At 45.6% G+C, this 20,449-nt stretch overlaps 1 protein-coding gene across 1 annotated transcript in view; it reads right to left on the bottom strand.

Annotated features, from left to right (window-relative positions):
- LOC120021085 (ryanodine receptor 1-like) overlaps window positions 1-13,632 on the bottom strand; it is an 81,623-nt gene extending 67,991 nt beyond the window's left edge. Inside the window, exon 1 of the mRNA XM_038964729.1 lies at window positions 13,627-13,632. Within this exon, the coding sequence (XP_038820657.1) occupies window positions 13,627-13,632 (6 nt within the window). The remainder of the gene's footprint in view (window positions 1-13,626) is intronic.
- Between the last annotated feature and the right edge of the window lie 6,817 nt (window positions 13,633-20,449).

The following is a 20,449-nucleotide window of genomic DNA, read 5'->3' as shown; positions in this document are numbered from 1 at the left end:
AACAATGAAAAGCAGAAGTGGAGGGGTAACACTGAAAACAGCAGACAGTGGAGGGGGCTAACACTGTTAAAACACAGACAGTGGAGGGGTAACACTGTAAAACACAGACAGTGTAGAGGGGTAACACTGTAAAACACAGACAGTGAGGGGTCACATGTAAAACACAGATGTAGGGGTAACACTGAAAAGCAGACAGTGTAGGGGTAACACTGTAAAACACAGACAGTAGAGGGGTAACACTGTAAAAAACGACAGTAGAGGGTTAACACTGAAAAGCACAGACAGTGGAGGGGTAACACTGAAAAGCAGACAGTGGAGGGTAACACTGAAAAGCAGACAGTGGAGGGGTAACACTGAAACGCAGACAGTGAGGGGTAACACTGAAACCAGACAGTGGAGGGGTAACACTGAAAACACCAGACAGTGGAGGGTAACACTGAAACCAGACAGTGGAGGTGGTAACACTGTAAACACAGACAGTGAGGGGTAACACTGTAAAACACAGACAGTGGGGGTACACTGTAAAACCCAGACAGTGGAGGGGTACACACTGTAAAACCCAGACAGTGGAGGGGGTAACACTGTAAAACACAGACAGTGGAGGGGTAAACTTTAAAACGCAGACAGTGGAGGGGTAACACTGAAAAGCAGAGAGTAGAGGGGTAACACTGTAAACACAGACAGTGGAGGGTAACACTGAAACAGACAGTGGAGGGGTAACACGAAAAGCAGACAGTGGAGGGGTAACACTGAAAACACAGACAGTGGAGGGGTAACACTGTAAAAGCAGACGTGGAGGGGTAACACTGTAAAACACAGACAGTGGAGGGGTAACACTGTAAAAACGCAGACAGTGGAGGGGTAACACTGAAAAGCAGACAGTGGAGGGGTAACACTGAAACGCCAGACAGTGGAGGGGTAACACTGTTAAAACACAGACAGTGGAGGGGTAACACTGTAAACACAGACAGTGGAGGGGGTAAACACTGTAAAACACAGACAGTGGAGGGGTAACACTGTAAAACACAGACAGTGGAGGGGGTAACACTTTAAAACGCAGACAGTGGAGGGGTAACACGAAAAGCAGACAGTGGAGGGGTAACACTGTGAAAAGCAGACAGTGGAGGGGTACACTGAAAAACAGACAGTGAGGGGTAACACTGAAAAGCAGACAGTGGAGGGTAACACTGAAAAGCAGACGTGGAGGGTAACACTGAAAACAGACAGTGGAGGGGTTAACACTGAAAACAGACAGTGGAGGGGTAACACTGTAAAACAGACAGTGGAGGGGTAACACTGAAAACACAGACAGTGAGGGGTAAACACTGAAAAGCAGACAGTGGAGGGGTAACACTGAAAAGCAGACATGGAGGGGTACCACTGTAAAACACAGACAGTAGAGGGGTAACACTGAAAAGCAGACAGTGGAGGGGTAACACTGAAAAGCAGACAGTGGAGGGGTAACACTGAAAGCACAGACAGTGGAGGGTAACACTGAAAAGCAGACAGTGGAGGGGAACACTGTAAAAACACAGACAGTGGAGGGGTAACACTGAAAGCAGACAGTGGAGGGGTAACACTGAAAAACACAGACAGTAGAGGGGTAACACTGAAAAGCAGACAGTGGAGGGGTAACACTGAAAAGCGACAGTGGAGGGGTAACACTGTAAAACACAGACAGTAGAGGGGTAACACTGAAAAGAAGACAGTGGAGGGGTAACACTGAAAAGCAGACAGTGGAGGGGTAACACTGTAAAACGCAGACAGTGGAGGGGTAACACTGTAAAACACAGACAGTGGAGGGGTAACACTGAAAAGCAGACAGTGGGGGGTAACACTGTAAAACGCAGACAGTGGAGGGGTAACACTGAAAAGCAGACAGTGGAGGGGGAACACTGATAACGCAGAAGTGGAGGGGTAACACTGTAAAAAACAGACAGTGGAGGGGATAACATGAAAGCAGACAGTGGAGGGGTAACACTGAAACAGGACAGTGGAGGGGTACACTATAAAACACAGACAGTGAGGGAGGTTAACACTGAAAACACAGACAGTGGAGGGGAACACTGTAAAACACAGACAGTGGAGGGTAACACTGAAACGCAGACAGTGGAGGGGTAACACTGTAAAAACAGACAGTGAGGGGTAACACATGAAACGCAGACAGTGGAGGGGTAACACTGAAAAGCAGACAGTGGAAGGGGTAACACTGTAAAACACAGACAGTGGAGGTGGTAACACTGAAACGCAGACAGTGGAGGGGAACACTGAAAAGCAGACAGTGGAGGGTAACACTGTAAAACACAGACATAGGGGAAACTGAAACGCAGACAGTGGAGGGTAACACTGTAAAACACAGACAGTGGAGGGGTAACACTGAAAACGACAGTGGAGGGAACACTGTAAAGCAGACAGTGGAGGGGGTAACACTGGAAAAGCAGACAGTGGAGGGGTAACACTGAAAAACGCAGACAGTGGAGGGGTAACACTGACACGCAGACAGTGGAGGGGTAAACTGAAAAGCAGACAGTGGAGGGGTAACACTGTAAAACACAGACGTAGAGGGGTAACACTGTAAAACCACAGACGTAGAGGGGGTAACACTGTAAAACGCAGACAGTGGAGGGGTAACACTGAAAAGCAGACAGTGGAGGGGTAACACTGTAAAACACAGACAGTGGAGGGGTAACACTGTAAAACCAGACAGTGGAGGGGTTAACACTGTAAAACACAGACAGTGGAGGGGTAACACTGTAAACGCAGACAGTGGAGGGGTAACACTGTAAACGCAGACAGTGGAGGGGTAACACTGTAAAACCAGACAGTGGAGGGGTAACACTGTAAAACACAGACAGTGGAGGGGTAACACTGTAAAACGCAGACAGTGGAGGGGTAACACGTAAAACACAGACAGTGAGGGGTAACACTGAAAAGCAGACATGTGAGGGGTAACACTGTAAAACACAGACAGAGAGGGGTAACACTGAAAACACAGACAGTGGGGGGTAACACTGTAAAACACAGACAGTGGAGGAACACTGTAAACACAGACAGTGGGGTAACACGTAAAACACAGACAGTGGAGGGGTAACACTGAAAAGCAGACAGTGGAGGGGTAACACTGAAAAGCAGACAGTGGAGGGGTAACACTGAAAAGCAGAGCAGTGGAGGGGTAACACTGTAAACACAGACATGGAGGGGTAACACTGTAAAACACAGACAGTGAGGGGTAACACTGTAAAACACAGACAGTGAGGGGTAACACTGTAAACACAGACAGTGAGGGGTAACACTGAAAAGCAGACAGTGAGGGGTAACACTGTAAAACACAGACAGTAGAGGGTAACACGTAAAACACAGACATGAGGGTAACACTGAAACACAGACAGTGGAGTACCCGAAAACACACGACGTTAAGCAGACAGTGGAGGGGTAACACTGAAAAGCAGACAGTGAGGGGTAACACTGAAACGCAGACAGTGAGGTGGTAACACTGAAACGCAGACAGTGGAGGGGTAACACTGTAAAACACAGACAGTGGAGGGGTAACACTGAAAGCAGACAGGAGGGTACACTGTAAAACAGCAGTGGAGGGTAACACTGTGAAAACACAGACAGTGGAGGGGTAACACTGTAAAACCAGACAGGGAGGGGTACACTGTAAAAGCAGACAGTGGAGGGGTAACACGTAAACACAGCAGACAGTGAGGGGTAACACTTAAAACGCAGACAGTGGAGGGGTAACACTGAAAAGCAGAGAGTGAGGGGTAACACTGTAAAACACAGAAAGTGGAGGGGTATGAACAACTGAAAAGCAGACAGTGGAGGGGTAACACTGAAAAGCAGACAGTGGAGGGGTAACACTGAAAAACACAGACAGTGGAGGGGTAACAACTGAAAGCAGACAGGGAGGGTAACACTGAAACACAGACAGTGAGGGGTAACACTGTAAAACGCAGACAGTGGAGGGGTAACACTGAAAAGCAGACAGTGGAGGGGTAACACTGAAAACGCAGGACAGTGGAGGGGTAACACTGTAAAACACAGACAGGGAGGGGTACACTGTAAAACACAGACAGTGGAGGGGTAACACTGTAAAACACAGACAGTGGAGGGGTAACACTGAAAACGCAGACAGTGGAGGGGTAACACTAAAACGCAGACAGGGTAGGGGTAACACTGAAAAGCAGACAGTGGGGGGTAACACTGAAAGAGACAGGGAGGGGTAAACACTGAAAACACAGACAGTAGAGGGGTAACACTGAAAAGCAGACAGTGGAGGGGTAACATGAAAAAGCAGACGTGGGAGGGGTACACTGAAAAGCAGACAGTGGAGGGGTAACACTGAAAAGCAGACAGTGGAGGGGTAACACTGAAAAGCAGACAGTGGAGGGGTAACACACTGAAAAAAACAGACAGTGGAGGGGTAACACTGAAAAGCAGACAGTGGAGGGGGGGTAACACTGAAAAGCAGACAGTGGAGGGGTAACACTGTAAAACACAGACAGTGAGGGGTAACACTGAAAAGCAGACAGTGGAGGGGTAACACTGAAAAGCAGACAGTGGAGGGGTAACACTGAAAAAGCACAGACAGGGAGGGGTAACACTGAAAAGCAGACAGTGAGGGGTAACACTGTAAAACACAGACAGTGGAGGGGTAACACTGAAAAGCAGACAGTGAGGGGTAACACTGAAAAACACAGACAGTGAGGTGTAACACGAAAGCAGGACAGTGGAGGGGTAACACTGAAAAGCAGACAGTGGAGGGGTAACACTGAAAAGCACAGACAGTGGAGGGGTAACACTGAAAAGCAGACAGTGGAGGGGTGGTAACACTGTAAAACACAGACAGTGGAGGGGTAAACACTGAAAAGCAGGACAGTGGAGGGGTAACACTGAAAAGCAGACAGTGGAGGGGTAACACTGTAAAACACAGACGTAGAGGGTACACTGAAAAGCAGACAGTGGAGGGGTAACACTGTAAAACACAGACAGTTGAGGGGTAACACTGAAAAGCAGACGTGGGGGTAACACTGTAAAACGCAAGACAGTGGAGGGTAACACTGTAAAACGCAGACAGGGAGGGGTAACACTGAAAAGCAGACAGTGGAGGGGTAACACTGTAAAACACAGACAGAGGGGTAACACTATAAAAACGCAGACAGTGGAGGGGTAACACTGAAAAGCAGACAGTGGGGGTAACACTGAAAGCAGACAGTGGAGGGGTAACACTGAAAAGCAGACCGTGGAGGGGTAACACTGTAAAACAACAGACAGTGGAGGGGTAACACTGAAAAGCAGACAGTGGAGGTGGTAACACTGAACGCAGACAGTGGAGGGGTAACACTGTAAAACACAGACAGTGGAGGGGTAACACTGAAAAACACAGACAGTGGAGGGGTAACACTGTAAAACACAGACAGTGGGGGGTAACACTGAAAACACAGACAGTGGAGGGGTAACACTTAAAACAAAGAAAGTGGAGGGGTAACACTGTAAAACACAGACAGTGGAGGGGTAACACTGAAAACACAGACAGTGGAGGGGTAACACTGAAAAGCAGACAGTGGAGGGGTAACACTGAAAACACAGACAGTGAGGGTAACACTGAAAAGCAGACAGTGGAGGGGTAACACTGAAAAGCAGACAGTGGAGGTAACACTGAAAAACAGACAGTGGGGTAACACTGAAAAGCAGACAGTGGAGGGTAACACTGTAAAACACAGACAGTGGAGGGGTAACACTGAAAAGCAGACAGTGGAGGGGTAACACTGAAAAGCAGACAGTGGAGGGGTAACACTGAAAAGCAGACAGTGGAGGGGTAACACTGAAAAACACAGACAGTAGAGGGGTAACACTGTAAAAGCAGACAGTGGAGGGGTAACACTGAAAACAAGACAGGGAGGGGTAACACTGAAAAGCACAGACAGTGGAGGGTACACTGAAACGCAGACAGTGGAGGTGGTAACACTGTAAAACAGACAGGGAGGGGTACACTGAAAAGCAGACAGTGGAGGGGTAACACTGAAAAACACAGACAGTAGGGGGGTAACACTGAAAAGCAGACAGTGGAGGGGTAACACTGAAAAGCAGGACAGTGGAGGGTAACACTGAAATACAGACAGTGGAGGGGTAAACACTGAAAAGCAGCCAGTGGAGCGGTAACCACTGTAAAACACAGACAGTGGAGGGGTAACACTGAAAAGCAGACAGTGGATGGGGTAAACACTGAAAAGCAGAAGTGGAGGGGTAACACTTTAAAACACAGACAGTGGTAGGTAACACTGAAAGCAGACAGTGGAGGGGTAAACATGAAAAGCAGACAGTGGAGGATAACACGTAAAACGCAGACAGTGGAGGACATGTAGCAGAGTGGGACACAATCTATTACACTGTTGAACATGTGCAGAGTGGGACACAGAATCTATTACACTGTTGAACATGTAGCAGAGTGGGACACAGAATCTATTACACTGTTGAACAGTAGCAGAGTGGGACACAGAATCTATTACACTGTTGAACATGTAGCAGAGTGGGACACAGAATCTATTACACTGTTGAACATGTAACAGAGTGGGACACAGAATCTATTACACTGTTGACCGTGTAGCAGAGTGGGAGACAGAATCTATTACACTGTTGACCATGTAGCAGAGTTGGAGACAGAATCTATTACACTGTTGACCGTGTAGCAGAGTGGGAGACAGAATCTATTACACTGTTGAACATGTAACAGAGTGGGACACAGACTCTATTACACTGTTGAACATGTAACAGAGTGGGACACAGAATCTATTACACTGTTGAACATGTAGCAGAGTGGGACACAGAATCTATTACACTGTTGACCATGTAGCAGAGTGGGACACAGAATCTATTACACTGTTGACCGTGTAGCAGAGTGGGAGACAGAATCTATTACACTGTTGACCATGTAGCAGAGTGGGAGACAGAATCTATTACACTGTTGACCATGTAGCAGAGTGGGAGACAGAATCTATTACACTGTTGAACATGTAGCAGAGTGGGACACAGAATCTATTACACTGTTGAATAATGTAGCAGAGTTGGACACAGAATCTATTACACTGTTGAACATGTAGCAGAGTGGGACACAGAATCTATTACACTGTTGAACATGTAGCAGAGTGGGACACAGAATCTATACACTGTTGACCATGTAGCAGAGTGGGACACAGAATCTATTACACTGTTGACCATGTAACAGAGTGGGACACAGAATCTATTACACTGTTGAACATGTAACAGAGTGGGACACAGAATCTATTACACTGTTGAACATGTAGCAGAGTGGGACACAGAATCTATTACACTGTTGAACATGTAGCAGAGTTGGACACAGAATCTATTACACTGTTGACATGTAGCAGAGTGGGACACAGAATCTATTACACTGTTGAACATGTAGCAGAGTGGGACACAGAATCTATTACACTGTTGAACATGTAGCAGAGTGGGACACAGAATCTATTACACTGTTGAACATGTAGCAGAGTGGGACACAGAATCTATTACACTGTTGAACATGTAGCAGAGTGGGACACAGAATCTATTACACTGTTGAACATGTAGCAGAGTGGGGCACAGAATCTAATTACACTGTTGAACATGTAACATTAGAGTGGGACACAGAATCTATTACACTGTTGACCGTGTAGCAGAAGTGGGAGACAGAATCTATTACCACTGTTGACCATGTAGCAGAGTTGGAGACAGAATCTATTACACTGTTGACCGTGTAGCAGAGTGGGAGACAGAATCTATTACACTGTTGAACATGTAACAGAGTGGGACACAGACTCTATTACACTGTTGAACATGTAACAGAGTGGGACACAGAATCTATTACACTGTTGAACATGTAGCAGAGTGGGACACAGAATCTATTACACTGTTGACCATGTAGCAGAGTGGGACACAGAATCTATTACACTGTTGACCGTGTAGCAGAGTGGGAGACAGAATCTATTACACTGTTGACCATGTAGCAGAGTGGGAGACAGAATCTATTACACTGTTGACCATGTAGCAGAGTGGGAGACAGAATCTATTACACTGTTGAACATGTAGCAGAGTGGGACACAGAATCTATTACACTGTTGAACATGTAGCAGAGTTGGACACAGAATCTATTACACTGTTGAACATGTAGCAGAGTGGGACACAGAATCTATTACACTGTTGAACATGTAGCAGTGGGACACAGAATCTATTACACTGTTGAACATGTAGCAGAGTGGGACACAGAATCTATTACACTGTTGAACATGTAGCAGAGTTGGACACAGAATCTATTACACTGTTGAACATGTAGCAGAGTGGGACACAGAATCTATTACACTGTTGAACATGTAGCAGAGTTGGAGACAGAATCTATTACACTGTTGAACATGTAACAGAGTGGGACACAGAATCTATTACACTGTTGAACATGTAGCAGAGTGGGACACAGAATCTATTACACTGTTGAACATGTAGCAGAGTGGGACACAGAATCTATTACACTGTTGAACATGTAGCAGAGTGGGACACAGAATCTATTACACTGTTGAACATGTAGCAGAGTGGGACACAGAATCTATTACACTGTTGAACATGTAGCAGAGTGGGACACAGAATCTATTACACTGTTGAACATGTAGCAGAGTGGGACACAGAATCTATTACACTGTTGAACATGTAGCAAGTGGAGACACAGAATCTATTACACTGTTGACCATGTAGCAGAGTGGGACACAGAATCTATTACACTGTTGACCATGTAGCAGAGTGGGAGACAGAATCTATTACACTGTTGAACATGTAGCAGAGTGGGACACAGAATCTATTACACTGTTGAACATGTAGCAGAGTGGGACACAGAATCTATTACACTGTTGAACATGTAGCAGAGTGGGACACAGAATCTATTACACTGTTGAACATGTAGCAGAGTGGGACACAGAATCTATTACACTGTTGAACATGTAACAGAGTGGGACACAGAATCTATTACACTGTTGAACATGTAACAGAGTGGGACACAGAATCTATTACACTGTTGAACATGTAGCAGAGTGGGACACAGAATCTATTACACTGTTGAACATATAGCAGAGTGGGACACAGAATCTATTACACTGTTGAACATGTAACAGAGTGGGACACAGAATCTATTACACTGTTGAACATGTAACAGAGTGGGACACAGAATCTATTACACTGTTGAACATGTAGCAGAGTGGGACACATAATCTATTACACTGTTGAACATGTAGCAGAGTGGGACACAGAATCTATTACACTGTTGAACATGTAGCAGAGTTGGACACAGAATCTATTACACTGTTGAACATGTAGCAGAGTGGGACACAGAATCTATTACACTGTTGAACATGTAGCAGAGTGGGACACAGAATCTATTACACTGTTGAACATGTAACAGAGTGGGACACAGAATCTATTACACTGTTGAACATGTAGCAGAGTGGGACACAGAATCTATTACACTGTTGAACATGTAGCAGAGTGGGACACAGAATCTATTACACTGTTGAACATGTAGCAGAGTGGGACACAGAATCTATTACACTGTTGACCGTGTAGCAGAGTGGGACACAGAATCTATTACACTGTTGAACATGTAACAGAGTGGGACACAGAATCTATTACACTGTTGAACATGTAGCAGAGTGGGACACAGAATCTATTACACTGTTGAACATGTAGCAGAGTGGGACACAGAATCTATTACACTGTTGAACATGTAACAGAGTGGGACACAGAATCTATTACACTGTTGACCGTGTAGCAAAGTGGGAGACAGAATCTATTACACTGTTGACCATGTAGCAGAGTGGGACACAGAATCTATTACACTGTTGACCATGTAGCAGAGTTGGAGACAGAATCTATTACACTGTTGAACATGTAACAGAGTGGGACACAGAATCTATTACACTGTTGAACATGTAACAGAGTGGGACACAGAATCTATTACACTGTTGAACATGTAGCAGAGTGGGACACAGAATCTATTACACTGTTGAACATGTAGCAGAGTTGGACACAGAATCTATTACACTGTTGAACATGTAGCAGAGTGGGACACAGAATCTATTACACTGTTGAACATGTAGCAGAGTGGGACACATAATCTATTACACTGTTGAACATGTAGCAGAGTGGGACACAGAATCTATTACACTGTTGAACATGTAGCAGAGTGGGACACAGAATCTATTACACTGTTGAACATGTAGCAGAGTGGGACACAGAATCTATTACACTGTTGAACATGTAACAGAGTGGGACACAGAATCTATTACACTGTTGACCGTGTAGCAGAGTGGGACACAGAATCTATTACACTGTTGAACATGTAGCAGAGTGGGACACAGAATCTATTACACTGTTGAACATGTAGCAGAGTGGGACACAGAATCTATTACACTGTTGACCGTGTAGCAGAGTGGGACACAGAATCTATTACACTGTTGAACATGTAGCAGAGTGGGACACAGAATCTATTACACTGTTGAACATGTAGCAGAGTGGGACACAGAATATATTACACTGTTGAACATGTAGCAGAGTGGGACACAGAATCTATTACACTGTTGAACATGTAGCAGAGTGGGACACAGAATCTATTACACTGTTGAACATGTAGCAGAGTTGGAGACAGAATCTATTACACTGTTGAACATGTAGCAGAGTGGGACACAGAATCTATTACACTGTTGAACATGTAGCAGAGTGGGACACAGAATCTATTACACTGTTGACCATGCATCAGGGGGTGAACAGAATATATTACACTGTTGATCTTGCAGCAGGGGGAGACAGAATATATTACACTGTTGACCATGAAGCGGGGGGGACAGAATATATTACACTGTTGACTGTGCAGCGGGAGGGACAGAATATATTACACTGTTGACCATGCAGCGGGAGGGACACAGAATATATTACACTGTTGACCGTGTAGCAGGGGGAGACAGAATATATTACACTGTTGACCGTGTAGCAGGGGGAGACAGAATATATTACTGTTGACCATGCAGCAAGGGGGGACAGAATATATTACACTGTTGACCATGCAGCAGGGGGGACAGAATATATTACACTGTTGACTGTGCAGCGGGGGGGACAGAATATATTACACTGTTGACCGTGTAGCAGGGGGAGACAGAATATATTACACTGTTGACCATGCAGCGGGGGGGACAGAATATATTACACTGTTGACCATGCAGCAGGGGGGGGGGGGGGGGGACAGAATATATTACACTGTTGACCATGCAGCAGGGGGGGGGGGGGGACAGAATATATTACACTGTTGGCCATGCAGCAAGGGGGGACAGAATATATTACACTGTTGACCATGCAGCAGGGGGGGGGGGGGGACAGAATATATTACACAGTTGACCATGCAGCAGGGGGGGATAGAATATATTACACTGTTGACTGTGCAGCAGGGAGGGGGGACAGAATATATTACACTGTTGACCATGCAGCAGGGGGGACAGAATATATTACACTGTTGACCATGCAGCAGGGGGGACAGAATATATTACACTGTTGACTGTGCAGCGGGGGGGACAGAATATATTACACTGTTGACTGTGCAGCGGGGGGGGACAGAATATATTACACTGTTGACCCTGCAGCAGGGGGGACAGAATATATTACACTGTTGACCGTGCAGCAGGGGGGGACAGAATATATTACACTGTTGACCGTGCAGCAGGGGGGACAGAATATATTACACTGTTGACCGTGCAGCAGGGAGGGGGGACAGAATATATTACACTGTTGACTGTGCAGCGGGGGGGACAGAATATATTACACTGTTGACCGTGCAGCAGGGGGGACAGAATATATTACACTGTTGACCGTGCAGCAGGGGGGACAGAATATATTACACTGTTGACTGTGCAGCGGGGGGGGGACAGAATATATTACACTGTTGACCATGCAGCAGGGGGGGGGGGGGACAGACTATATTACACTGTTGGCCATGCAGCAAGGGGGGACAGAATATATTACACTGTTGACCATGCAGCAGGGGGGGGGGGGGGGGACAGAATATATTACACAGTTGACCATGCAGCAGGGGGGGATAGAATATATTACACTGTTGACTGTGCAGCAGGGAGGGGGGACAGAATATATTACACTGTTGACCATGCAGCAGGGGGGACAGAATATATTACACTGTTGACCATGCAGCAGGGGGGACAGAATATATTACACTGTTGACTGTGCAGCGGGGGGGACAGAATATATTACACTGTTGACTGTGCAGCGGGGGGGACAGAATATATTACACTGTTGACCCTGCAGCAGGGGGGACAGAATATATTACACTGTTGACCGTGCAGCAGGGGGGGACAGAATATATTACACTGTTGACCGTGCAGCAGGGGGGACAGAATATATTACACTGTTGACCGTGCAGCAGGGAGGGGGGACAGAATATATTACACTGTTGACTGTGCAGCGGGGGGGACAGAATATATTACACTGTTGACCGTGCAGCAGGGGGGACAGAATATATTACACTGTTGACCATGCAGCAGGGGGGACAGAATATATTACACTGTTGACTGTGCAGCGGGGGGGACAGAATATATTACACTGTTGACTGTGCAGCGGGGGGGACAGAATATATTACACTGTTGACCCTGCAGCAGGGGGGACAGAATATATTACACTGTTGACCGTGCAGCAGGGGGGGACAGAATATATTACACTGTTGACCGTGCAGCAGGGGGGACAGAATATATTACACTGTTGACCGTGCAGCAGGGAGGGGGGACAGAATATATTACACTGTTGACTGTGCAGCGGGGGGGACAGAATATATTACACTGTTGACCGTGCAGCAGGGGGGACAGAATATATTACACTGTTGACCGTGCAGCAGGGAGAGGGGACAGGTGTCCTTGGTTTACTGGATGTATCATCGTCATGGTGCTGTTGAGCTTGGCGGCAGGTCAGATTTTTATCCCAGACATACAGTATGTTAATTTTCTTATCAGTCCGTCCTCGCCTCAGTAATTGCAATTAGCCCCACCTTTGGCGGCCCTCCGCTCCTTCCCTTCCCCCAGCCAGGGCCTTGTGCTGCTGTCCCCTGCGGACTTCTAATACCAAGCAGACTAAGCCAGACTCAAATGCTTTGACTGGAGCCTGCGCTGTCCAATGACCGTACTTTATCAAGGAATACAGCTGCCGCTCCAAATGAATGAGATTGGGCAATAGGGCCTATCAGAGAAAGGGGTGCTCTGAGGCAGCCCTTGGTGCATGTGTTGAGTTGAGGGTTATGCGTATTTCTTACCCTTACATAGTGTAGATTGTTAGATTAAATATACAAGCACCTCCACAAATATCCTCCTCCACAATAAATGTCATGGAGTTTATTCACAAAATAATCCATCTGTAAAAGAAGGAGTTCGGTTTGATTGGTAATTTGTCTCCTTAACATGCAAATTAATGCAAAGTTATGCCCGTCCAGATTTACACCTCAAGCTAATACATATGTCATGAATATGCCTAAACAGATTTTCCTTGTTAAACCCAAAATGCAAATGTGTACATGTAAGGAAGGAAGAGCCCCTTTACCCACATCTCAGATCATTTCCTCCTTAGGGAGGTACAAGTCTAGAAAAACAGCTTACAAGCTTAAAAGATGCTCGTTTGTTAAATATGCCTATCATTCATTATATAATGTAGTAGTAGGGTATGTAATGTGACTGTCTCTATGTGCAGGAGGTGATCAGGAACCTGGTGAAGAGGCATGTAGCAGCCATGATCCGCAGTGCTAAGACAGACGAGGGACTGACTGAGGAGAATTTTAAGGTAGGTTTCTCAGAAGTCTCGTATTTAAACATTAATCCACAAAATGTGCCTCTATACCATAGTCATAGAACAATTTCTAACTGTCCCTCATTGTGGATCTCTACATCCTCTATCCCCCTCTTAACTGGTCTGTCCATCCTCTCTATCCCCCTCTTAACTGGTCTGTCCATCCTCTCTATCCCCCTCTTAACTGGTCTGTCCATCCTCTCTGTCCATCCTCTCTATCCCCCTCTTAACTGGTCTGTCCATCCTCTCTGTCCATCCTCTCTATCCCCCTCTTAACTGGTCTGTCCATCCTCTCTATCCCCCTCTTAACTGGTCTGTCCATCCTCTCTGTCCATCCTCTCTATCCCCCTCTTAACTGGTCTGTCCATCCTCTCTGTCCATCCTCTCTATCCCCCTCTTAACTGGTCTGTCCATCCTCTCTGTCCATCCTCTCTATCCCCCTCTTAACTGGTCTGTCCATCCTCTCTGTCCATCCTCTCTATCCCCCTCTTAACTGGTCTGTCCATCCTCTCTATCCCCCTCTTAACTGATCTGTCCATCCTCTCTATCCCCCTCTTAACTGGTCTGTCCATCCTCTCTATCCCCCTCTTAACTGGTCTGTCCATCCTCTCTATCCCCCTCTTAACTGATCTGTCCATCCTCTCTATCCCCCTCTTAACTGGTCTGTCCATCCTCTCTATCCCCGTCTTAACTGATCTGTCCATCCTCTCTATCCCCCTCTTAACTGGTCTGTCCATCCTCTCTATCCCCCTCTTAACTGGTCTGTCCATCCTCTCTATCCCCGTCTTAACTGGTCTGTCCATCCTCTCTATCCCCCTCTTAACTGATCTGTCCATCCTCTCTGTCCATCCTCTCTATCCCCCTCTTAACTGGTCTGTCCATCCTCTCTGTCCATCCTCTCTATCCCCCCCTTAACTGATCTGTCCATCCTCTCTATCCCCCTCTTAACTGATCTGTCCATCCTCTCTATCCCCCTCTTAACTGGTCTGTCCATCCTCTCTGTCCATCCTCTCTATCCCCCTCTTAACTGATCTGTCCATCCTCTCTATCCCCCTCTTAACTGGTCTGTCCATCCTCTCTATCCCCCTCTTAACTGGTCTGTCCATCCTCTCTATCCCCCTCTTAACTGATCTGTCCATCCTCTCTATCCCCCTCTTAACTGATCTGTCCATCCTCTCTATCCCCCTCTTAACTGGTCTGTCCATCCTCTCTAATCCCTGTCTTAACTGATCTGTCCATCCTCTCTATCCCCCTCTTAACTGATCTGTCCATCCTCTCTGTCCATCCTCTCTATCCCCCTCTTAACTGATCTGTCCATCCTCTCTGTCCATCCCCCTCTTAACTGATCTGTCCATCCTCTCTATCCCCCTCTTAACTAATCTGTCCATCCTCTCTATCACCCTCTTAACTGGTCTGTCCATCCTCTCTATCCCCATCTTAACTTGTCTGTCCATCCTCTCTATCCCCCTCTTAACTGATCTGTCCATCCTCTCTATCCCCCTCTTAACTGGTCTGTCCATCCTCTCTATCCCCGTCTTAACTGGTCTGTCCATCCTCTCTATCCCCCTCTTAACTGATCTGTCCATCCTCTCTATCCCCATCTTAACTGATCTGTCCATCCTCTCTGTCCATCCTCTCTATCCCCCTCTTAACTGATCTGTCCATCCTCTCTGTCCATCCTATCTATCCCCCTCTTAACTGATCTGTCCATCCTCTCTATCCCCGTCTTAACTGATCTGTAGGAGCTGAAGCAGGACATCTCCAGTTTCCGCTATGAGGTGTTGGATCTGCTGGGGAACAGGAAGCCCCCGCGGAGAACCTATTCATCCAGCAGTGAGGCCACTCAGCAGGACGAGGCCAACAATGAGGGGGAGGGAGGGGCCGGACAGGGTCAGTCCAGGGACCAAGGGGCCAAGGGGGTGTCCTTCAGCATGTCAACCGCTGAGAGGAAGAGCAAGGACTCTGGGTTCAGTGTCTCTGCTCTCTTTAAGTCCATGTCAGGGGTGGAGGGGCCAGTGGACAACAAACCAAAGTGCAACGGGCTGCGGTTCTCCTCCTCCTCCCCTTCCTTTGCTGTGTTCAGCCGCAGTGGTGGCCAGCTGCAGCGCTTCTCCAAGTCCAAGAGAGACTCCATCAGGCGGCTGGGTCTGCTCTTCTCCCGCATGAACGGACACGTCCCAGAGCACAGGGCCCCTCCTCCCTGCATGCACCAGCCCACCTACAGCATCTCAGATGACCTACTTCATCAGCCCACAACCTGGCCGGACGTCCATATCGCCCCCAATCCCCAGGTTACACGCAGCCAGTTCCACCTGGACCGGCTGGGAGTGAACCTGAAAGAGCTACCGCAGGCCCAAGCCCCTACCCAGGCCCCACCCCAGGGTTCACCCCAGCAGGCTAACGGGAGTGACAGCCTGCTCCTACAGCCTCCGAGCCTCTCTCTGCCGCCCCCGGGCCTCTCCCTACCGCCCCTGCACTGTGCTTCCGGCATCAGGGCCTCCAGCTCCCAGGCTGTCCTCTTGGGCTCTAGTGAGGACATGTATGAGGGCTGGATAGGACCATGTGATGAGCTGGACTCTTCAGAGTGGGGGGCTGAGCAGGAGGACTCCATCACCACACAGCTTTAGAGACACCCGCCACCCCCAGAATAATGCAGGACAGCAAACTACAATATGTTCAGGTCACTCTGCTGAGGACAGAGAGAAAAGTGACACAAGTATTCAAAACCCAGGACTAATTTTCTCAAAGATATCATAGCAATGTAGGAAGATTCTAAACATATAATGAATTTTTTATTTATTGCAATATAACTACATGTTTGCATTCTGCCACCTACCTGTGATGCTTAGATCTTTGTTTGCGGATTGTAAGTTCACTATCCTCTCTCAACACGTGTTCTCATACAGTTCCGGCCCAGTTAATTCTATTTTACTTATCAAATTATCACTGAGATAAGGGGTCATATACACAGGTCAGCTATTACCATTGTCCAAACTTCTACTCTCTTACAAATATGTTTATTCTCTTGTTGCAAGTTTTTCTATTGTCTTTTACCAGACTGTTTTGCCAGGTGGTGTGCCATATACAAATGGCAGATGTCCTCTATACAGTAGTGTGTTGTTTGCTACATCATAACCTAAACATGGATGCTTAATATGATGGTGGAATATGTTTATTTCAGGTTTGCAGGTTGATTGTTTAAGTTGTTTTTGGACAATTAACTAAGAATACTGTCCTCTGTTTTTCTATGAAAGTTTTCTTTTTCTGTAGTTTCTTGGAAATAAGGCACTACCCATTTTTGGCTATTGAGACAGGAAATGCATGATATTAGTAGGGGTAGGTTTATTTATCCATAGTTTTAACGTGTTTACTTGTAGTCTCATTTATTTTGGACAAGATGGTTATGAATTATAATACTCAAGATCAATTTGGCAGAGGACCCCTACGCAAACAATGTTTCATAGTTGTCGAAAACAAGCTTGTATACAAATACACATTTTTATTTGATAATTAGATTAAGCATTATCTATTCAAATATATTAAATCATATTTGACTGATTCTTAGGAGAACTGGGATTCCAAGACTGGGCCATGTGATATGATAGGCTGTATAGTGGTCAAATAAAGCTGGACTGAACTGTCCAAAATGTTGAACTAGCTATACTCTGGGCTATTAGCTCAATGCATTCGCTAGTTGCAGTATTCAGGACTCACCTTAGATAAGGTGCCATCCCATCAATTCTAAATGAACAGTTTAGTAATTGCATTGCATCTTTTGACCAATCAGATCAGCTATTTTGCCCATAATTGGGAAAAGATCAGAATTTGTCTGCCTGTGTAAACGCATCCAAGCTCAGTGAACAAAACTGCCTGCGTACCAGTGAGCTAGCACTCTCCACGGTGCTGATTATGACAGGAAGGGTAGCAGCAACATCGGTCTTGTGTGCTGTCCAGGGTCCTGGCCCTCAGATACCATCACCAAATTACTTCTCTAAAGCAGGGCTCTCCAACCCTGTTTATGGTAAATGTTCCCTCCAATCCTAATCAAGCGCACCTGATTCTAATAAGAAGCTGGTAGATAAGCTTAATCAGGTTAGTTCAAAGATTCTTGAAAGTTGGGGACAATCCTTGTCTGGCAGGGAAACTTTATTTTATAGGTGAATTTTATAATGGAAAACATTTTTTTTAATTAAAAAAATATTTTCAGTATTATTAATTTCCCTGTCAGGCTCTGTGCCAGGAAATGCCGCAGTCCTATAAGATCAAAATGTCTAACTCCCCCCAAAAGTGTTGAAAATATATGTTGTTTCTTGCAATAGCCCTCTGATTAAGGAATATTTTTCTCAAAACTGTGACTCCTAAAAAATTCCAAATGAATCAGAAATGAGCAGGGTCAGCTATACCATCTCCTGATTACAGGTATTGCAACAAGACAAGGTAACCCATACAAATGAAATGGAAGTATGGAGGTAGTTTGCCATTTATGAATGTGTTACTCAATTCTATGAGCTATAGCAGTAAAGGCTAAATTCAATATTTTATCAAATATTTTTATGATCGATGGTATGACCATCTTAAAACATTTACATATGTTAGCTTAGTAGAAGCATCAAAGGATAAGACGAGCCAACTTTCAAAACGAGTCCTTTTTGGCTAGCCACAGCAGTCAACTAGCTAGCTAGGCAGCGGTTTAGCGTTGTACTACATTCACTAATTTGTTTGTAAACAATTAACAAGCTAGTTAGCTACCACGTCATGTTCTTGTCAACCAGTCAGAGTAGCTAGAAAGTAACAAGATATGTCAAATATCTAAAAACCACTTCAGGGCAATAAATCAGATTTGACCGCCGCATGCCCAGGAATCAGATTTATGACTTCAACCACCTTTAAATAATTGAAATGTGGCTTGAAATATCTGATTCCATGTGGCTTTTGGCTGTTCAGACTTCAGGATAAACAGATTTAAATCTGATATGCCCAAAAAATTGTGGCTTTAGATAACTTATTCTATGGTTCAAATATGTTCATTTTAATTAGGTTTTAGAGTCATAAAGCAATTTAGGAGAAACTATATTGCTACTGTGTATACCTCCTGAATAAAGTAGAAAATATGCAATTTTTCAAATCTGTAAAACAAACTCCGTCAGAGTGCTGAAAGATCTAATAGAACATTTGTTTTTAATTGGGGATTTTCAAATGAATAACTTTTCATATTTTACAAATGTTTTTTTTTTATTGAACTTGGAGGCAAATATATGTCTGTTTCAAGTAGCTATTGTCAACTCAGTCAGTAGCTTGTCACCGGTCACTAATGGCTAACCCCCTTAAGATACATTTGTCAATACTTGAATCACTGTTCTGCAACACATGCTTAAACTATTAAAATATTTGCTGTGCTAGACCTAATACCATTTGCTTGATAAATATTGTTTTAGGTTCTGAATCTTGAAAAACATACTGAAATGCTAAATTAGCCTTGACACAGTGAGTGCTATAAAAGCAAACAAAAAAGTTAAGATTTATATTAGATATTTGAATAATTTAAAAGGTTTAAATTAAAACAATCAAGGCCTTAACACTTGGACAATATGTAAAAATGAAATTGCTCTGAGTTTACATATTTGGGCTTGCTTAGCTGCAAGTTCTATTATCTTAATGACTGAAATTACTTAAACTCAACAAAAAAAGAAACTTTCAGGACCCTGTCTTTCAAAGAATTTGTAAAAATCCAAATGACTTCATATCTTCAATGTAAATGGTTTAAACACTGTTTCCCATGCTTGTTCAATGAACCATAAACAATTAATGAACACGCACCTGTGGAACAGTCATTAAGACACTAACAGCTTACAGACAGTAGGCAATTAAGGTCACAGTTATGAAAACTTAGGACACTAAAGAGGCCTTTCTACTGACTCAAAAACACCAAAAGAAAGATGCCCAGGGTCCCTGCTCATCTGCGTGTACGTGCATTAGGCATGCTGCAAGGAGGCATGAGGACTGCAGATGTGGCCAGGGCAATAAATTGCAATGTCCGTACTGTGAGACGCCTAAGACAGCACTACAGGGAGACAGGACGGACAGCTGATCGTCCTCGCAGTGGCAGACCACGTTTAACAACACCTGCACAGGATCGGTACATCTGAACATCACACCTGCGGGACAGGATTGCAACAACTGCCCGAGTTACCCCAGGAACGCACAATCCCTCCATCAGTGCTCACACTGTCCGCAATAGGCTGAGAGAGTCTGGACTGAGGGCTTGTAGGCCTGTAGTAAGGCAGGTCCTCACCGGACATCACCGGCAACAACGTTGCCTATGGGCACAAACCCACCGTCGCCGAACCAGACAGGACTGGCAAAAAGTGCTCTTCACTGACGAGTCGCGGTTTTGTCTCACCAGGGGTGCTGGTCGGATTCGCGTTTATCGTCGAAGGAATGAGCCTTACACCGAGGCCTGTACTCTGGAGCGGGATCGATTTGGAGGTGGAGGGTCAATCATGGTCTGGGGCAGTGTGTCACAGCATCAGACTGATCTTATCATTGCAGGCAATCAACGCTGTGCGTTACAGGGAAGGCA

Source organism: Salvelinus namaycush, chromosome 26, assembly GCF_016432855.1.
Source record: "Salvelinus namaycush isolate Seneca chromosome 26, SaNama_1.0, whole genome shotgun sequence".
Taxonomy (NCBI): Eukaryota; Metazoa; Chordata; class Actinopteri; order Salmoniformes; family Salmonidae; genus Salvelinus; species Salvelinus namaycush.
Note: the sequence above shows the minus strand (reverse complement) of the source record. Positions and strands in the feature narration are given on the sequence as shown.